Below are 18982 nucleotides of genomic sequence, written 5' to 3' on the forward strand. Positions count from 1 at the left end.
TCATAATCGTCTCCTTTAGCCTAACCGGCATAACCGTGGGACGTAACACTCAAAGATTTCATTTCATTTTTCCCCTTTCGTACACCAATTGGCTGGTTCCAGTGAATAACTCCGGAAAAGTCGCGGAAAGTAGATTTATAGGGAAGAAGTTTGAAGTTTCTAATGATTCCCGTAATAACGGAATACAATTAAATCAGCACAGTTTCGTGATGATATCCTCACGGATTTTCTCAGACTTTTTCCATATTCTCTTTCCACCGATTCTTTCATAATTGTTCGCTTTCATTAATCATCCGTCTTCTTTAGCTTAAACCGCATAACCGTCGAACGTTAATTAAACATTCGTATCAAGTGAATTTATTAGGTATCGTATCACAAATAGGTGGCAGCACGTTCTCGTATATTTCGGATGTATTTTTTGACGGAGGGAGAATATTCAGAATAATGGATTCGAATTCAATATAGTGAAACTTTCACCAAAGACAAATTGAATCAATTTTCAGAGAATAGTCTCTTTTTTTCTTTTAATTTTATTTTATTTATTATTTTGAACACTTTTATTTACACTGAGACAAATATTTACAATAAAACTTCTGCAGAAGGTAAAAATATCAAAGGAATGCTCGGATTAATATCTTATTATTGACTTAATTTGGCTTTAGATGAAGTTTCCTAATTGAATTTGACTGAATTGTTGTGAGGATTTGTTACTCCGTTAGAAATATATTGGAAAGATAAAAGAAACATGCGTCAACTAATGACAATAGGTGTGCCTTTACACACACCTTCATTTCATGAAGCCTGTACATCAAACTCAAATGTTATAAGCATTGGACTACTCCATGGGACTACATTATTCAGTTTCATGTATTTATCTAATTCTTCAAAGTAGTTTTATACATTGGATTGGTGCGATTGAAATGTCTGATTTACGTCTGGTGGGAAATAACCTTCTACAGTATAACGCAACCAATGAATTGGCCTACTAATCGTAATCGTAAAGGATTAGAATCGTGATCAACGTCCAGGATAGTTTCCTAAACCACCTCTTCACATGCAGAAAGTATTATTTCTGATATAGTGATATGTGATGGAGGTGATCCGTCATGTATTTTTCCATTGAACAAAAATCATCATTGCGGATCGTTACAGTGCTGAACTCATTGAAATGCGCAAATTTGTCCTCAAGCATCCAGCAGATATTTTATTTATTTATTCAACGTAACAGGCTTTAGGCCCAGTTACAGCGTTGTTCTTTTATAAATATATATTTTATCAAGATTATACCTTTATGTATTTCCCTTATCATATTGTAAGGATTCCCACCTTACAGCGTGAGCACATATTATTCAACCAACATGTGCTATTGTTTATAAGCATCAGATCAGCAGACGATACACAAAACCATGAAGACACGAAGAACAGCACGACAGGAACCGAAGAGGAACGAGCCATCCAGAAATGGCGTATAAAAGTGGACCCGAAAAAGACGGAGGCATCAGTTGACCACTGATCGCTTAACTTACGTCTGCTCCGGAGGACGTAGGAGTACTATCTTGCCTAGTGTTGTGAAGGCCTGGAAAAACGGAAATTTTGGGTAAAAAACCAGTGTTTTACCGCTTTTTTTTTTCCCGAGGTTGGAAAAAAAACAACGGAAAATTTGGGAAAATTGAAATTTTCGATATTTTACTACTTTATGTTTTAAAAATAAAAACTATTTTATATTTATTAGTTTACAGTTAAGATTATTGAATACTTGTGTTTATTGTATTAGAATAGGGAAAATTTGTGGCAACAAGTACGTAAATGTGCAACACTCATCCAAACACTTTAAAGCTAAAACTGTGATACATAGAAAGGAGTTACGCCTACAAAAGATACTAAAATATAGTCCTAGTTAGATTAATTAATATAGATGCATTTAAATTATCTTAAGCAATCTTATGAAGTTCCTGCTTTATGGCAGGAAGTGTTAAAATGACGGAGCCAGAATCATTTTAGTTACTATCGGTATGTTAAAATCAAGTATATATTTTATGGAGATCCGTATCTTCCTTGTGCTGTGTAAAATTCCCGGAAATTTTGAACCCATTAGAAAAATCTTTTGTTCGGAAATATTGGCAGAAACCGGAAAATATAATTTAAAACCTATTTCTTCGTCTGATGCTAATCTTATTTGCTGTAACGTGTCTGCAGCATATATACAATGTATTTCGCTAACAGAAAAAAATATTTAAAGCAACAGGTTTTAATTTTACTTTTTAGTTTTCTCTTTTCTGGTAAAAATCCCCCTTTATTATTTGTATCTTTTTCGAACAACTCAAAAAGAGATATGATCTTATTTACACATGCACACACACATCGTTCAAGTGCTTAAATTTGAGCAGCGAGAAATGTATTAAAGAGTTTAACATGTGAAATTTCCGTTCGTTATTATGAAAGACTAGCAGAATACCCATTTTTCACATGGGGAGAATACGTTTCGTTTTCGACATAAAGGGCACCAAAAATATCAATAATAAACTTAGGGACCTCTAAAACTGTGAATTCGACACTAATATCGGCCATTTTCAATTACTTTCACATGTCACCCTCCCCCTTTAGGAGTACTAATGGGGCTCAATTTGAATTTAAACAGCATCGGAAGTGTCACTGTTCATATCAGGGATCCCGAAAACTATGGCTTCGACACTAATATCGCCCATTTTCGATCATTTTTCTATATACCACTCCCTTTCTTCTCCCTGACGTTACGTCTGAATTTGTATTTAAACAACATCGGAAGTGTCATTGTTCATTTCAGCGACCCGAAAAATATGTTTTCAGCACTAATATCGGTCATATTTGATCATTTGTATTTAGTTCTTCTTATCCAAGTTGCAGACCTGAATATCGGTCATTTTCGATCATTTTTATATATCTCCCCTCTCCCCCGCCACCAAGTTACGGCGCTGAATTTGGATTTAAACGGTATCACAGGTGTCACTGTTCATCTCAGCGATCCCGAAAACTATGGATTCGACAATAATATCGGTCATTTTTAAGATATATATATATATCCCACCCCCTTCCTTTCTCCAAGTTACACCTTCAAAATAAAATGATAAAAACCATCCGAGGCCCGAACCTCATCTATGTTGAAAGTTTTATCGAGATCGGTCTGGTAGTTCAAGAGTTAAGTTACAAATATAGTCGCATTCATTTTTATATATATAGATAATTTGTCGCACTAGAAAACAGGTATTTGTTTACACACAAAAAAAATGAAATGAAATCTTTAAGTTTTACGTCCCACGCTTATGCCGGTTAGGCTAAAGGAGACGGTGATGATGAGAGATGAGTGAAATGATGGAATGAAGAAAGTGGGAGGAAACGGGAGAACCCCGAGAAAACTCACGAGCACGATGTTTGTCCACCACAAAGTTCACTTGGCGGGGCTGGGATCGAACCCGGGACCCCAAGCACCAGAGGTGAACGCTCTACCACTGAGCCACCGCGCCCCCCTACACACAAAATTTTGTACATAAAGTTTATATAAAAGTCTATATTAAAATATACAATAATAGTAATTATATGTTTCAGTGCATGAGTATTAGTGAAATTTACCGGCTGCTCTTTCTTTTAAGAAGTAATTTAGTTAAAATTAACAAAGTTTTATCTGATCAAAAAGCACATTAAGAATTCAGTTTCATTCAAGAGCCCTATTTGTTGCAGCAGAAACGCTTCATGATGATAGATGTGTATGCAACTGTATAAGTTCTGTAATTAATGCACAACCACGAATAAACGACTAAAAAGCACATAAAGAAAATGAGTGCTGATTATTAATTTTCAAAAATAATTACAACAGTTTTATTTTTGAATGCTTCTTTTTTAAATATTCGTAATATTGAAATTTCTCAACTTACATTTTTCACGCGTTCGAAAAAAAAAAGAAAAGAAAAGAAAGCGGTTCCATTACTAGTTAAATTAACTTAATATAAAGATTTTTATTTTCCCAATTTTTCGGAAAGGAACCGGAAAAAAAAACTTTTTTATACCAACAGGTTCAAAATTTCCGGAAATTTTACAACACTAATCCTGCCTAAAATTCCTGGAGGCTACCTTGAGCAAAGGGGATTCCTAACCACAAACCGAGCCTCAGGAGGCTGCCATGAGCTAAGGGGGTTACCAAAAGGACCATATTCTGAAGTAGCTGCAAGACGCCCTGGAGATTGCCATGAGCTAAAGGGGTTCCCGTATAAAACATTTCCTTCATTCACCTCTCTGGTAATAAGGAAGATTTAAGGTATTCATTTTGTAGACACAAGACTATTTTGTAAAATAAATTAGGAGAAGGGCTGGAACCCCGAACTGTCATTGTCTCTACCCACACAAATATTACAGTATATATTTTGAAGTGTATTCTTATATACTGTCTCGGACATTCCAAAAACATCTATACCAGACATCCTTTCAATTGCATTTTAGGAAACACCCATCCTCCATATAGGAGACTTAGCGAGAATATTAGTTCTTGCCTTTTTTTTCAATAAAATCTACTGTTATTTCTTACGCGGGTTTTACCTGACGGAACATGCAATTGAATATGGTGTCCTCATGTTGCATGACAATGTAGCCCAAACGTCATTCAGAGAACGATACGTACTCTCCGTGAATTTCAATATGAAACCTTGTCCATCGTATTCTTCTTACGTTCCTTCCATCAACTACCACCCCTTTAGACGTCTCGATCAAATCTTTGCATGGAAGAACGTTCTTGATGACCGGGCAGTGCGAAATTCTGTTGAGAGCTTCTCCGCATAACAGACTCCAGATGTTCTTCGTCAGGGAATCCAATTATTGGTTGAGCCAAGAGAAAAATGCGTCCCTAGCTGAACAATTAGAAAAATGTGTATCTATAACCGGAGAGTACTTTGATTCGCCTGCTATTGTAGGTTCTTTCCCTCCTTTTTTCTTCTTTTCCCTTTGAAAATGACTCACGTTAGTCGGACATTTCAATCGCCGCAAACCAATAGAATGGTTCGCATTCAGAGATAAATTACCTGGCTCTTTGCGGAGGGATGTATTTATGAATTTTCTGTCTATCTGTAGATATCATTAACAGGTTATAAAAGAGCAACAAGCTCAGATAGAATTTAAGAAGAAGCTGAAAGAAATCGATGATAACATCAAAAAGAAAGAACATGAAGCTATGCTAGCCGATGTAGCTGCGTGGGAAAGAGAGAATGAAGAGCGTGCAGCACGCGAAAGAGAGAAACAAGAACAGCTCAAAGAATTTAGAAGAGAACAGTAAGTCTCTGTTTCCATTTGTTCATAAAAACATGTAATAATAATAATAATAATAATAATAATAATAATAATAATAATAATAATAATAATAATAATAATTTGCTCTTACTTCATAAGTTCTTGAAGTATGCTTTATACACTGAAATTCCATTTTGTTCTCATTTTTTATAATTTTGAAAAGAATTATCATATTTATTTAGTTTTCAGTAAGTTGGATATCTTGAATAGAAATAGAAAAAAACAAAATATCAGACTTCTAGTGAGTGTAAAGTTTGCAAAGATAAATTGTAAATGGTCATTATAAGTGGAGCTTTATTCAGAATTTCACAGTTTATTTTTGTCACTAGCTTCGTGTCTCAATTTCGGAACCACTGATATGAAGGGTTATCAATAAAAACGTTAGAACTTTGAATTTGTGGTCTAATGTAGTGCCAACACTAACTAAGGGATTGCGGAGGTTTTGTGAAAAAGCGCTCATTTCTGGCACATGGGTCCGTCGTTTGATCCTTACTTCCGCCAAATGGGCTTTGTAATGGACAAACACCGTGTGCGTGGGTTTTATGGGGTTCTCCCGTTTCCTCCCACTTTCGTCATTCCACTATTAACACTCATCTAATCATCATCTCCCTTTACCTTGGTGTATAATCGTGGGACGTTAAACTAAAAATAATGTGAAAAAAATTAACTGGATAGGCGAAATTAAACTCTGATAGCCATGCGCAGTGGTCTGTGCCAAATTATTATGGAGAAATAGACAATTCTACAATAATCAAAGAAATAATTCGAATTTATCATATTACTCTGAACATATTACACAAAAAGTTACCTGGATGCGTTAAATAGTACTGCGAAAATACAGATAACCAAAGTTGAGCACGATAGAAGATATGCCTCGGTAAAAATAAGGGAGGGGATCCCACTGAAACCATCATTGCGTTTGGATTATTTTTATGGGGTAGTCTCAGGTCCATGAGAATATTATCATCATAGGTATTCTGCTTTATTGGCAGGTCACTTGCTGCAACTGAGAAGCTTCCGTGCTTCACGGTCTTTCGCTAAGCTCTTCGTCTTGTACGATTTCTCTGTTTTGATATTGTCCGTTAATTGTAGTCTCCTTCGTCCTATCTGTCTCTTTCCTGGCACCATACCCACTAGCACGTCCCTCATTATACAGTTCCTTCTCAACCAATATCCCAACCAGTTTCTCTTTCTCTTTTTAATAATATCTAAAATCGTTCTTTTCTTCCCCACCATTTCTAACACCTTCTCATTCGTTTTCCGCTCGACCCAGCTAATACTTTCCATTCTTTTCCACACCCACATTTCGAAGGCTTCTAGTCGTTTCTCATCATTTTTACGTAATGTCCATATTTCTGCCCCCATTCAGCACAATACTCCACACGAAGCATTTTATGACTCTTTTTCTCAACTCTTTATTCAAGGTCCCACAAAATAGTATTTTCTTGAGAATTAGCAACGAAATCTTGCTATGAAAATAAGCAACGAAAATTTCGTGAACTTGAAGAGGACATCGAAAACAGCATCGCCAATGTACCACGTAATATATGTACAAAAGTGATGCAGAAGGGGGTTATTTCTAGGATACGTGTGGGGGGGAAACGATCAGAATTACTTAGAGAGCTTGAGATCCTTCCCCCCCCCAAAATAAGCTTTTTTTTCGTTGTCATTTGATATATAATACATAATGTTATAATAAAACCATTTATTGCTTTGTTGGTTAACATCAAATATATTTTGATGTTGACTCCGAAACAAAATCTTAAAGACGATACTGGTGTTACTGTTTCAAAATAATGAAGTTGATAAGTTTTTTTTTATTTATTTATTTTTCGGATACTCCATAAAATACAAGTTTAAAAAGTCGTTACAATTTTTACTCTTTTGTTTTTCCGTATTTAAGAAACGAAGAATATGCACCCGTGTTCAAGCGATTACTAAATAAAATTGTTAGTAGTAAGTAAAAAATCTTATTATGATGCAGAAATACCTGAGCCAAGCATATATTTACCATGATTTTAAAACTACATTCTCTTTTCTAGTTCACTTGGGATTTCCCTAAATGGATAGCAAGCAAAGAAATTTTAGTTTAAACTAGACCATAACATCAAAAACTTTTTAAAGTATCTCTTGCTTACAGAAATTCAAATTAGAGTAATCAGTGACATAAGTATTTGCAACTTCTTACGTATAGAACTTAGCTGGGTATCTACATACATTTTATTGCAAATATCTAACTTATTAAACTTAATACCAATCGATTTTTATACCAGGGAACTAAATGTAGCAAAACGGTAATTATTTTATTTATAATACATTATTAATTGTGTTGCATTAATTCTTGCAAATACATTCATTATTTAAAACAAACGAATGGTCCTTCTTTCTCTTTTGGATACATACTGCTCAAGAACTTGAATTATAAGTTCGTCACTTGAAACACCTTTTCATTTAATAGAAGTTCTCATGCAGTGGTCCAATAATGGGCCTCCGAGACGATTTCTTAGTGGTGTCATTCAGAGGTAAAAGTGAGGGGGAACATGGGGTGACGCCGTCTACCCCACCTCCAAAATATATATGAACGGCATCACGCAGTTCCTAAAAAATTACAATGGGCAAAGATAGGCAGAGGGAACGGCGTGGCGTCATGCCGCTACCTACCGTCCCCCCACCTTTTCAGATCCACTTTCATCCCTGATGTCATTCTGTTATTTGTGCTGAAATACCTTTCAGTGGTAGCTATGACACAGGTTCAGTTAATATTTTCACACATAAAGTAAGTTTTAGTCCATCATAACCTAGAGTTGAACACAGAATATATTTTAATGTTGACATAGTCGTTTACACTTTTTGCCAAAAGTTTGAAGGATTTTACATCTGCTTACAAATGATCTTAATTTATTTATGTCATAAAAACTGACGAAAATTTTTGACATTGAATTTTTTATCATTTGAATACGATCTAAAGTTTCAAACAAGGAACACAAGGAGGTTAAACGTACTACATCTGTGTCAGCTGTTACTGGGGTGGTGTATTCAAGATGTATTTCCAAACATTTTTCTTCTTCTACATGGTCTTCTTGTGCTATACCGATTATAGATTTAACAATTTTCTTGGGTGTAAATCCCGAAGTCTGGAGTGATATATCTCCCTGGTTATTCACCTGAACACTCGGTGTAAAAAGTGGAAAAGTTTTTTCAGATCAGCCACCCTAAATGAGACTTTTCTCATTCACACCAGGCAAATGTCGGGGTGATACCTAACTTAAAGATCCCAGGCCGCTTCCTTCCTTCCCCAGTTCTTTCTTCCTTCCCTTTCCCCGGATAGTATGCTTGCCGAGGGACATCATCCATCAAACGTGACGGGCTGATGTCCTTAGATGCCGAAAGCCCAGAAATCTAAATCCTAATCCTAAATCCTATTCATTCACTGAAAGAAACACTGCTTCAGAATTCGTTCCACCTATTGAAGCAGAAGGTAACAGTTAAATGACATTATTTTTAACACATAATGATACTTTTAACTGAAAAAAAGTATATTCTACCTTATTTTAAAGTTCTGACGTTTTTATTGATAAACTTTATATAAAAACCAAACAGAATATATGACAAAGACTGTATATTGAGTATTAAAGAGTTTCCTACATTTTATTCATAGAGCAGCAGAAATTGAAGAGAAACGTCGTCTGATAGAGGAGGAGAAAGTGAAAGAAGCTGAAGATGTTAAGAGGATGATGGAAGAGAACAAGAAAATAGAAAAACAGAAAGAGGAAGAAGTGAGTAAAATTTTCTTTTGTATATCGGGTGTTTTAAAAATGGCGCCCATGGGCTGTAGAACACTGTTCTACAAGTGGGGGGAAAAAAATATCGAAAAATGTATAATTGTATACCTTTCAGGTCTTCGTGTGAAGATGCGAATTGCACTCTGACAACGTCACAGATAAAGAAATATAGAGTAGATCTACCAATCTATCAAATAGTCATCGATTCTTCCCAGATGGAAATTAAAGTCGATAGACGTTGTCACTAGCACCGCACATTAGCCTAACAATCAATCTAACTGCTTGATGGATTCTTGCTAATGATTCCAAGTTAATTTACGACGTTACCACATAGTGAAATTTTTGATTTCCAATAGCGGCTGAAGGAGGCCCCGAAGGGTATACCATTTATAGTATTTTAACGCTACCAGTCAAATACGTTTCGAACACAACTCTGTATCCAATATTAGGAGGAAAGAAAGTAAAAACCATTATCAGAAGAAAGGGAGATAGGGTAAGACTACATTAAGCCATTAAACGATAATACAATGATAAATATAAAACTAATAACCTAAATCGCTAGGACCTAACTACTTTTTTCTTTTTTTTTCTTTTTTTTTTTTGACATAACTACCGTGCTTTTCTAAAACTATGAAACTATTTCTCCAACAAATCAACTTTTTTTTTCACTTACAATTATACGGGCGCATGAGAGGATGATTCAAATAAACAAAAAAAAAAAAAAAAAAAAAAAGGCTACTTACCAATGGATCTTCCCTTAGAAAGTAGCCATTTTTTGTAATTTAAATCAACTTTTTATTTTTTAATTTGATACAAGGTGTTCAGAAAGTCTGACCCCGGACCATTTTTTCAGAACCGGTTCGGGGTTGGAGGTTTCTGCTAATACTTAGTGCATATATTGCGAATACCCACTGTTTGAAGTGCTATTGATAAGTGGATGATGCCCGGGGACCATAAAAGTGAGACAATTTAATAAATTCAAATAAACAAGTACGTCAAATTGAATGGTATTCGAAAGTAAAAAAAAAAAAAGAAAAAAAGAAAAAGAAAGAAAAGAAAAAAATCGACGTAAAGAACCACACAGTAGATTCTAACCAACAGAAACCGTTACTCATAAAGTAGTGAACGAATCGCATCCACAATTTTCTAGGTCCCATGTACGCACCAACGAAATGATACCTACTAAGTATAGGAAATTGTAGAGTCCGAATCCGGTCGTAAATTTAACGATAATTTAATTTCGTGGTAGGCTAAACATTTCGAATTTTTGACGGAATAGGCAACTAACACAAAAGTAAAAATTATTGAGAGCAGTGTGTCGACAACATGCTTTGGCAAACTCTTGTACTTGGTAGGTATCATTCCGTTGGTTCTTATATGGGACCTAGGAAATTGTGGATACGATTTATTCATACTTCCTGAGTAGAGATTTCTGATGGTTAGAATGAATTGTGTGGTACTTTACTCCAACATTTTTCTGCGAACTTTCGAATGCCATCCAATTTGATATACTTTTCCATTTGAAATTTTTGGGCTGATCCTCTGCCCTTGGCGATCAACCACTTATCACGAACACTTCAAATAGTGGGCTCGCATAGTATATTCGCAACGTGTTAGCAGAAATGTCCAACTCCGAACTGTTTCTGAGGAAGTGGCCCGGGATCAGACTTTCTGGACACCTGTATATACTTTTCTAAGAATAAAGTTAAGTTTGTCCTTCAAATTGTCAATTTGCATATGTAAAAGTTTTCCTGAGCGGCTTCGGCCATTCTTTCATATCCTCATCTTGATCGTCCTACATGTCCATTTAGATCTGCTAGGACAAGCTTCTCATACTGACACACAATCATAGTCATACGTCTTGCTAATAAAATCAGAAAAATAAACACACTGCTGAACAAGACTGCACTTATTTAGTTTAAAAACACATTTACACGTGACGTTTCAATCTTCTAGTCAAGATCCTCATCAGACGTACACTTAGTAATACAAAAAACTACTCAAGTATATATGCGCAATTCATCTCCCTATCTGCTCTCTCATTGGCCCTTCAAACAGCCAATCAGAAGCGTGGAAATCTATCTGAACTGACCAATGGGAAAACAACATTCTACCGGAAAGAAACAACAAGGAGCAAACAATCATTGAATACAATAATTCACATACATTTTTCTGTATTTATCAATAATATTTCTCCATTATTTATTAATGCTGATACCTTTGGTCCAATTCATTAAGTTTACATCCCCTTCCTTTTCTATCCACCAAGCCTCTTTACACTTTCTCGGCCACAACCACACAAAAATTAGAAGTAGAATGTGTAGATTAGATTTAGCATCTTTTTTTGTAAGAGACTGGTTAGTACAATATTTAAGAGAATGGGAAATGTGTTTTAGTGGCAAAGTAGAACAAAGACTTAAAAAGAAATTAATAGCGTTGGGCATAAGCGAGAAGACCAAAGAAAGGGTAGTGGTGATAGGAGAAGTGCAAGTGTCAGAAGAAGAGAAGTCTTTTCTTTCATTGGGTTGTAAATTTAAAGTGAAAGACGGAACAAGCAGGGTCGATGACATAGTCTATTCTATAGAAGAAACGTTGAACGAGGTTAAAGAAGAAGAGGACAGAGATAGGTTAAGAAGGAAGGCAATGGTTTTAGTAAAGAAAGAAATCTACAGAAGATCTTCGAATTTGACAAAAGAAGAAAGAAGAGGATATGATAGCATTAGGAAAAGGAAGGACAGTGGTAGAGAGAGCTGACAAAGAAGGGGCGACAGTGGTAATGAATAAATCGTGGTATGAGGACAAGGTGAAGGATTTAGTAGATGGACAGTATGAATTAATTGACAAGAAGAAAGAAGAAATGGGAGAAGGATGTGGTAGAAAAGAGGAAAGAAAAGATTCGATATTTATGTAGATATGTTGATGATTGTTTTGGGATACGGGAAGGATCAAAAGAAGAGTTGATAGAGTTCGTTGGTAGTATTGAAGATAAGGAGAAGGGAATAGAATTAGAACTAGAGACAGAGCAGGGAGGTGTATTATGTTATCTTGACGTTTTAATGAGTAAGGAAGGGAAGAGCATTATTACTCAATGGTATCTAAAAGAATGTGATGTTGGTATTTATTGTAAAGAAATATGTTGGAAAGAATTACCAAAATTTGTAACAAAAATGTAGAAGAGAATGTGGAAATCTTTAAAGAATAGCTGTAAAAGGGATACCGTTAAAACATCAGTGGTCTCTGGGAAAGGTAAAAGTGGGGAGGAAAATGAGGGGGGTATGGAAAGGCATTGTAGGGCTAGGAGAAGATACCGAGACTTTAAAAAAGATGTTAAGAAAGCAAGGGGTCAAGGTGTATAGAAAAGGTAGCAGAACGTTGTTGGACATGATCGAAAGCAAAGGTAGGAAAAAAGAAAAAAGTGATCAGACAGATGTCATTTATTGTATAAATTGTAAGGATTGTGATATGATATATATTGGGGAGATGGGGAAATTATTGAAAGAAAGAATTAAACAACATAAAAATGATGTGAAATCTGGCAGAGAAACTAACGCAATCTTTAAACACATAAAAGAAAAAGGACATGATGTGAACTGGAAGAAGTTATTGTGCTGGAAAGGGAAAAAAGGTTGTGGCCGAGAAAGTGGAAAGAGGCTTGGTGGATAGAAAAGGAAGGGGATGTAAACTTAATGAATTGGACCAAAGGTATCAGCATTAATAAGGAATGGATAAATATTATTGATACAGAAAAATGTATGTGAATGAATGTATTCAATGGTTGTTTGCTCCTTGTTGTTTCTTTCTGGTAGAATGTTATTTTCCCATTGGTCAGTTCAAATAGATTTTCACGCTTCTGATTAGCTGTTTGAACAGGCTAATGAGAGAGCAGTTAGGGAGATGAATTGTGTATATATACTTGAATAGTTTTTTGTATCACTAAGTGTACGTCTGATGAGAATCTTGACTAGAAGATTGAAACGTCACGTGTCAATTTTTTTTTATATTAAATAAATGCAGTCTTGTTCAGCAGTGTGTTTATTTTTCTGATTTTATTTGCAAGACGTATGACTATGATTGTGTGTCAGTATGAGAAGCTTGTCCTAGCAGATCTAAATGGACAGTAGGACGATCAAGATGAGGATATGAAAGAATACATTGAGGATATGGATTGGAAAATAAAAATAAGGAAGGCGAGAACATGCTACAAGTGGTAGAAGCATACGATCTGGCTATCCTGAATACCTTCTACAAGAAGAAAGAACACATTATTACATATAAGAGTGTACATTATTACATATAAGAGTTGAGCAAGGTCTTAGACCGACTTCATTTTATGGACGAGACAAACCTACATAATGCAAAGGACTGCAAAGTAATAGCAGACGAGAGTTTAACGGAGCAATATCTCCTCGTAGGCGATATCTTCATCAAAGAAAAGTAGAAGAAAGCAACAAAATGTTACTGTTTGGACAAAATGGTTTAAACTAGATAGAACAAGTGCTGAAAAGATTCAAAAGAAATTACCACATCCCAAGTACTGCAAATTAGAGTAGAAGAGTTACTTGTGGAAGATGAGTGTACTAGAGTATCAGTAGCACTCAGGGAAACAACAAGAAAAGTTGTGGGTGGAACAAAGGGAAGAGGCCTTATTAATACAGAAACAAGGTGATGGAATAAAGAAGTTCAAACAGCTGTGAAGGAGGAGGAGGAACGATACAAAAAATGGCAGAACTCTGTCAATTAAATAGATCTGATGGATTACAAGGAAGCAAAGAAGAACGCCAAGAAGGTAGTTAGTATAGCAAAAGGTAATGGTTATGATGAGTTGTACACCAACCTGGAGGCAAACAGGAACAAATAATGATGCACAAGCTTTTGAAGATAAGCGAGAGGCAAAAGAAAGATATTTCGCATGTGCGCTGTATCAAGGACGAAAATAACGAGGTTCTGACAAGTGAGGAGAAGATAAAGAAAAGGTAGAAGGCGTATTTCTAGAAACTTCTCAATGAAGGAAACCCAATGGAATCTTGCAAAAATCTATCCATGAATCAGGGACTAGTTTCGGCCTATGACAATGGTAGATGTAGAAAATGTCATGAAAAAGTGCTGAAGCTCCAGGAATGGACAATCTCCATATCGAAGCATTGAAAAGTTTAGCTAAAGAAGGAATGCAATGGTTTGCTCGACTTTTTAATATGCCAAAAGAATGTAGAAGCAGCTACATTGTACCGGTTTTTAAAAACTAAAGAGATGTTGAAGAATGTGTCAACTACAGAGGAATAAAACATAAGCATGCAATAAAGCTCTGGGGGAGAATGATAGAAGCAAGATTGAGGGAAGAGACCGAAATAACAGAGAACGAATAGCCTCCTGTTCCAAGATGACAACGCCAATTTAGAAATAACAGAGAACCAACTTAGTCGTCAACAACTTATTAATTACTTAAAAAATATGTAACTTCTCTATTTCTTATTAGATACTATATTTTTCTTTCTTTTTTCTTTTCATTTTTTTAGATTGTCTGGTTACTTCAGTCTTATCGTCGATTTTGCTGAATTATTCATGCTTTTTGTCGTCCCAGTATACAGTTTATCATAATTTATATACAAGGTGTCTCAAAAGTCCCCTGGCATACGGTAACTGTGTTATTATCAGAGTTACAATAAAATGTAAGAGAGGAAAACTGTCTCCAAATATAATGTTTTCAATCTAAAGTGAAGGATTTTTTTTTTTTTAATCAGACGAGCCGTTTGGGCTGTACACTCTTTATGCGCCCAGTGTTAAATGGAAATGCAACGTTACCATTTACCTTGGGCTGAGAGAGGAAACGTTGGGACGGGAGGTGGACAGATTTTATAAGAATATGGTAAATACGGGCATGTTTGAAATCAGGACTGGCTATTGACACGTTGGCATAATAAATAGTAACTTCATTCACTTATGTTGTGGATCCAGATAAATAATTACTTTTCGTTTTCATTAATAACATTGAGGGCAAAAGAGTGTACAGCCCAAACGGCTCATCCGATTTAAAAAATGCTCCTACTTTAGATTGAAAACGCCATATTTGGAGACGGTTTCCGCTCTTACATTTTGCTGTGGCTCTGATAATAACAGTTATCATATGTAAGAGGACTTTCAAGACACCCTGTTTTTCGATGGATGTATTACCAACTTATGTATTTTACCTTTTTTTTATTGTTATTTATTTATTTATTTATTTATTTATTGGTTTATTGACAGGATGTCTATAACCTTTAAGTGTTTTACTTCATACTATTCTCTGTATTACCAGCAGGTCTTCCTTGAATGTTTTTTTCTTTCTACTATTTTCTTTTTCAATGATTTTCATTGTTCATTTTAATTAGTAATTGTTGAACGTTGACACTTTTATTTTTTACTGTACTTGATCATATTATTTGTATTTTTGATTTATATTACCTTTCTGTTGCCATTTGAATTAATTTGTAATATTGTTTATATTCGTTTGCCACAGTAGCTGCCACTAGGTGTTTGTGCAAATAAACATATTAAATTAAATTATTATTATTATCATTATAGGCTCTTGCATTGAAAATGAGGTCCATTGAGTTCGTGAAGAAAGCAGCACAAGAAAAGAAAGAGGTAGAAGAGGAGGCAAAATTAATCAACCAAGAAGAAGAAGAGGAACTTGAAGCTCATGCGGCGTTCAACAGACGAATAACCCAAATGATGAAAGATAAAGCACTTGCCGTAAGTGTTTGGATCTTTCATTTGCTGTTAATTAATGCCTTCACGTGATATTGAATACAATAATTTGTAACTTCTCCCCTGCATCCTGCATATTGGATTCGTGAACTGAATGACACATTCATATGTCTGAAAGAAAAAAAAAAAAAAAAAAAAAAATTCCAAATTTCGTGTTTATACGTCTAATCGTCCAAAAGAAGCACCCAACAATATTATTTTTCTCCCTTTTGTGCTGGAACTTCGAAAAATGCTATACAATACAAATCACCCATGATGTAAACATGTAATCTTACAAAGAAATCACTACAATCCACAAAGTAGTTTTTCCATGGTAATTCAATTTTCAAAGTTATTTTTTCATATTTTCAATAAGAATTTTCAGCCCCTTCTCCTGTTTGTAGCTGAATTTTAAAAGTTCCAAATGATAGAAACTGACTGCAATTCGTGACCTGTCATATTCAGTGTTTCTTTCAAACATACTATCGGGAGAGAGGGTTGGCGGAATCATTGTGTAGAGTTGGCAGCTACCTCCAAGAGCTAAGGCAAATTAAATTGCTCCCGATGGGGGTACTCGGTCGAAAAAAATATAAAAAGCTTTTTCAGACCAGTCATCCTGAATTAGATTTTCCTGGGTTTTCCTTATTCATACCAGGCAAATGCCGGGGTGGTAGCTAACATATAGGTCCCAGCCCGCATCCTTCCTTCCCTTTCCACGGATAGTGTGCTCGCCGAAGGACGTCATCCCTCAAACATGACGGACCAACATGGCCATCGATGACGAAAGCCCAGAAATCTAAATCTTAAATCCTAATCCTAAATTAAATTGCGATTACATGTCACTGAATACATTCTTTAGCAAATAGTGTCCCTGATCTGCCCCCTCATATTTTGATTGTCCCTCTGGACGAAATTTTTTGAAAGGAAACCTGATCATAATACAAAAGGGGTCACGTGGTGCACAAAAAATCATGTTAGCGACAATCAAGGCTAATAGAAATACATCTTCTATTCCACTGTGTCCACCATATTGAATTCACTCTAGTAAATGACATATTCGTATTGTGTATCAGAAAACCTTCAAGCATAAAATTTTGTACTTTGCGTTCAGAAGCTAAAAAGAGAAGAAGGAAAAAAGCTTGCTCTATTTCAGCGAGTTAGGACTCTCTGGTGGATATCTGCTTCAAGTCTTAATCTAGTATCATCGTAACAAAAATTATCTTTAGCCAGTGATTGGTTAACGCACTTATTTAGAAGTTACTCTAACAAAAATTATCTTTGGCCAATGATTGGTTAATGCACTTATTTAGAAGTTACTCTATAATCCATATTTTAAGGCTTTTATTTTTTTAGGACACAGTAAGAAGTTCTTTGGATAATAATGATAATAATAATAATTAAATGAAATGATCATTACTTAAATTTAGAATAGTTTCTACGTAATAGTTTATTTCTCAAAATCTCAGTTTGTACTTTGTTATACAATTCGTTTTTATGTAATAAGTCTAAACTAAGTTAAGTGATTGTCATTTCATTTAATTATTATTATTACCCTTATCTTTTATAGTTTCCGCTAAACCAAGGTTAATGAAAACATTGTTTAGTTGTTCCCTATTCTATCCTTCTGCCACTTCCTTCTGTTTGGGCTACTACGAAATTATTGTTTCTCCCCTTTCATAGTAGAATTTTACCTGTTTCAGTAATACGGAAGATATTTATCTCAAATACATGTATATAGGAAGAAAACTTAGATAAACAACTACTTGGAGATTTCATGCCATTGTTTGATGTTTTAATTTCAGTTGAAAATTTTTACTTGGTTGATCTCTTACTAGCACTTTAACCCTTTAACGCACCATTTTTTCGATCAAATTGATTTTTTTAAAATTTGGAGTTTTTTGTGTGTAGGAAACAAGGGATTTAAAAAAAAAACGATTAATGCAAATAATATGTGATCTATGGGGTATTTTATAGTGTTTGCATATAGGGTCTATGCAAAGTTGCGCATTGACATCTGCAAAGTCCATTAAAACCTGATAGAACCAATAAAATGCGATGAATATCAACGTACTTGCACTTTTGCAATCATTACACTTCTGTCTAACATAGAAAAGATCAACAGTTCAAAACGAGTCCACCTAAACGTGCAAAGAAAGCTCAAAGATGACAAGATGACAACTCCGCGTGCAGCAAGTAATACAAAGAGACCAACGCTGACTTACTATGACATCTAGCGGGAAATTCAGAACTTCATTAGTGAAAGGGCATCTTAGCTGATACGCAAAGCTGCTTTTCTATGTCCGAACTAGAAACTATATGGTGCAATACAATTTCAAAGTAAACTTTGCATATATGCAAAGCTGCGTGCTACAGGATTAAGAGAAACCGGCTCGAAAACATAAGAAAGATAATTTCTCGTTTTGCAAATAGGACTCTAACATCATATAATTTGTATTACTCAAAGTGTGTAGTTTAAAGTATGCTTCAGTCCAAGGGAAGGGCAAATATATTTCCGAGTAATCTAAGTACTGTTTCTTGTTGTGTGAAGAGTGAAAAAATTCTCTATTGAACTGAAAATCGAACCCGAGTCTCCGATTTAAGGTTGCGTTAATCACTTCGCTACCCAGTCTGTTTCCATACATTTAATCACTTGTGAGGTTTTTTTTTCCTTTTTTTTTTTTTAATTATCTTTCATGTATCCTTGAATTCTCAGCTATGGAGATAAAATCAGTTGTTACGTATTTCCGCCATTTATCCAATATAATGATATTCCTTGCGTTATAAGACGGAATTACTTTATGGCTAGGGGGAAGGTACACCATACCCACATACCCAATCTTTCACTTCGAACACTGAGGATAAAGAAAGAAAGAAAAAAGCGAAACCATCGAAACAATTTAGTTCTGTTTTTTAAAAGAATGATTTCTAGTTAATTGACAACAAGACAGAAGATCAAGTATTAGGTAATTAAGAACTTCTTACTTTGTCCTGATAAAATAAAAGCTTTAAAATATGGGTTCCAGAGTAACTTCTAAATAAGTGTGTTAACCAATTACTGGACTAAAAAAGCATATATTTGAGATTACTAAGCTTGAGACACTTCTTTTTGTAACTGGCCAAAATGTATATTCCTGTATTATGAGGAAGGTACGAATCACCAAGAGAGA

The 18982-nt window shown here is 35.1% G+C and overlaps 1 protein-coding gene across 1 annotated transcript in view; it reads left to right on the forward strand.

The window, feature by feature from the left end:
• LOC145668684 (uncharacterized) overlaps positions 1 to 18982 on the forward strand; it is a 52668-nt gene that overhangs the window by 14719 nt on the left and 18967 nt on the right. Inside the window, exons 3-5 of the mRNA XM_081736753.1 lie at positions 5108 to 5292; positions 8969 to 9086; positions 15651 to 15821. Coding sequence (XP_081592879.1) covers positions 5108 to 5292; positions 8969 to 9086; positions 15651 to 15821 — 474 coding nt within the window. The remainder of the gene's footprint in view (positions 1 to 5107; positions 5293 to 8968; positions 9087 to 15650; positions 15822 to 18982) is intronic.

The sequence above is a fragment of the Thermobia domestica genome, chromosome 13, assembly GCF_964235325.1.
Source record: "Thermobia domestica chromosome 13, izTheDome1.hap1.1, whole genome shotgun sequence".
Classification (NCBI taxonomy): Eukaryota; Metazoa; Arthropoda; class Insecta; order Zygentoma; family Lepismatidae; genus Thermobia; species Thermobia domestica.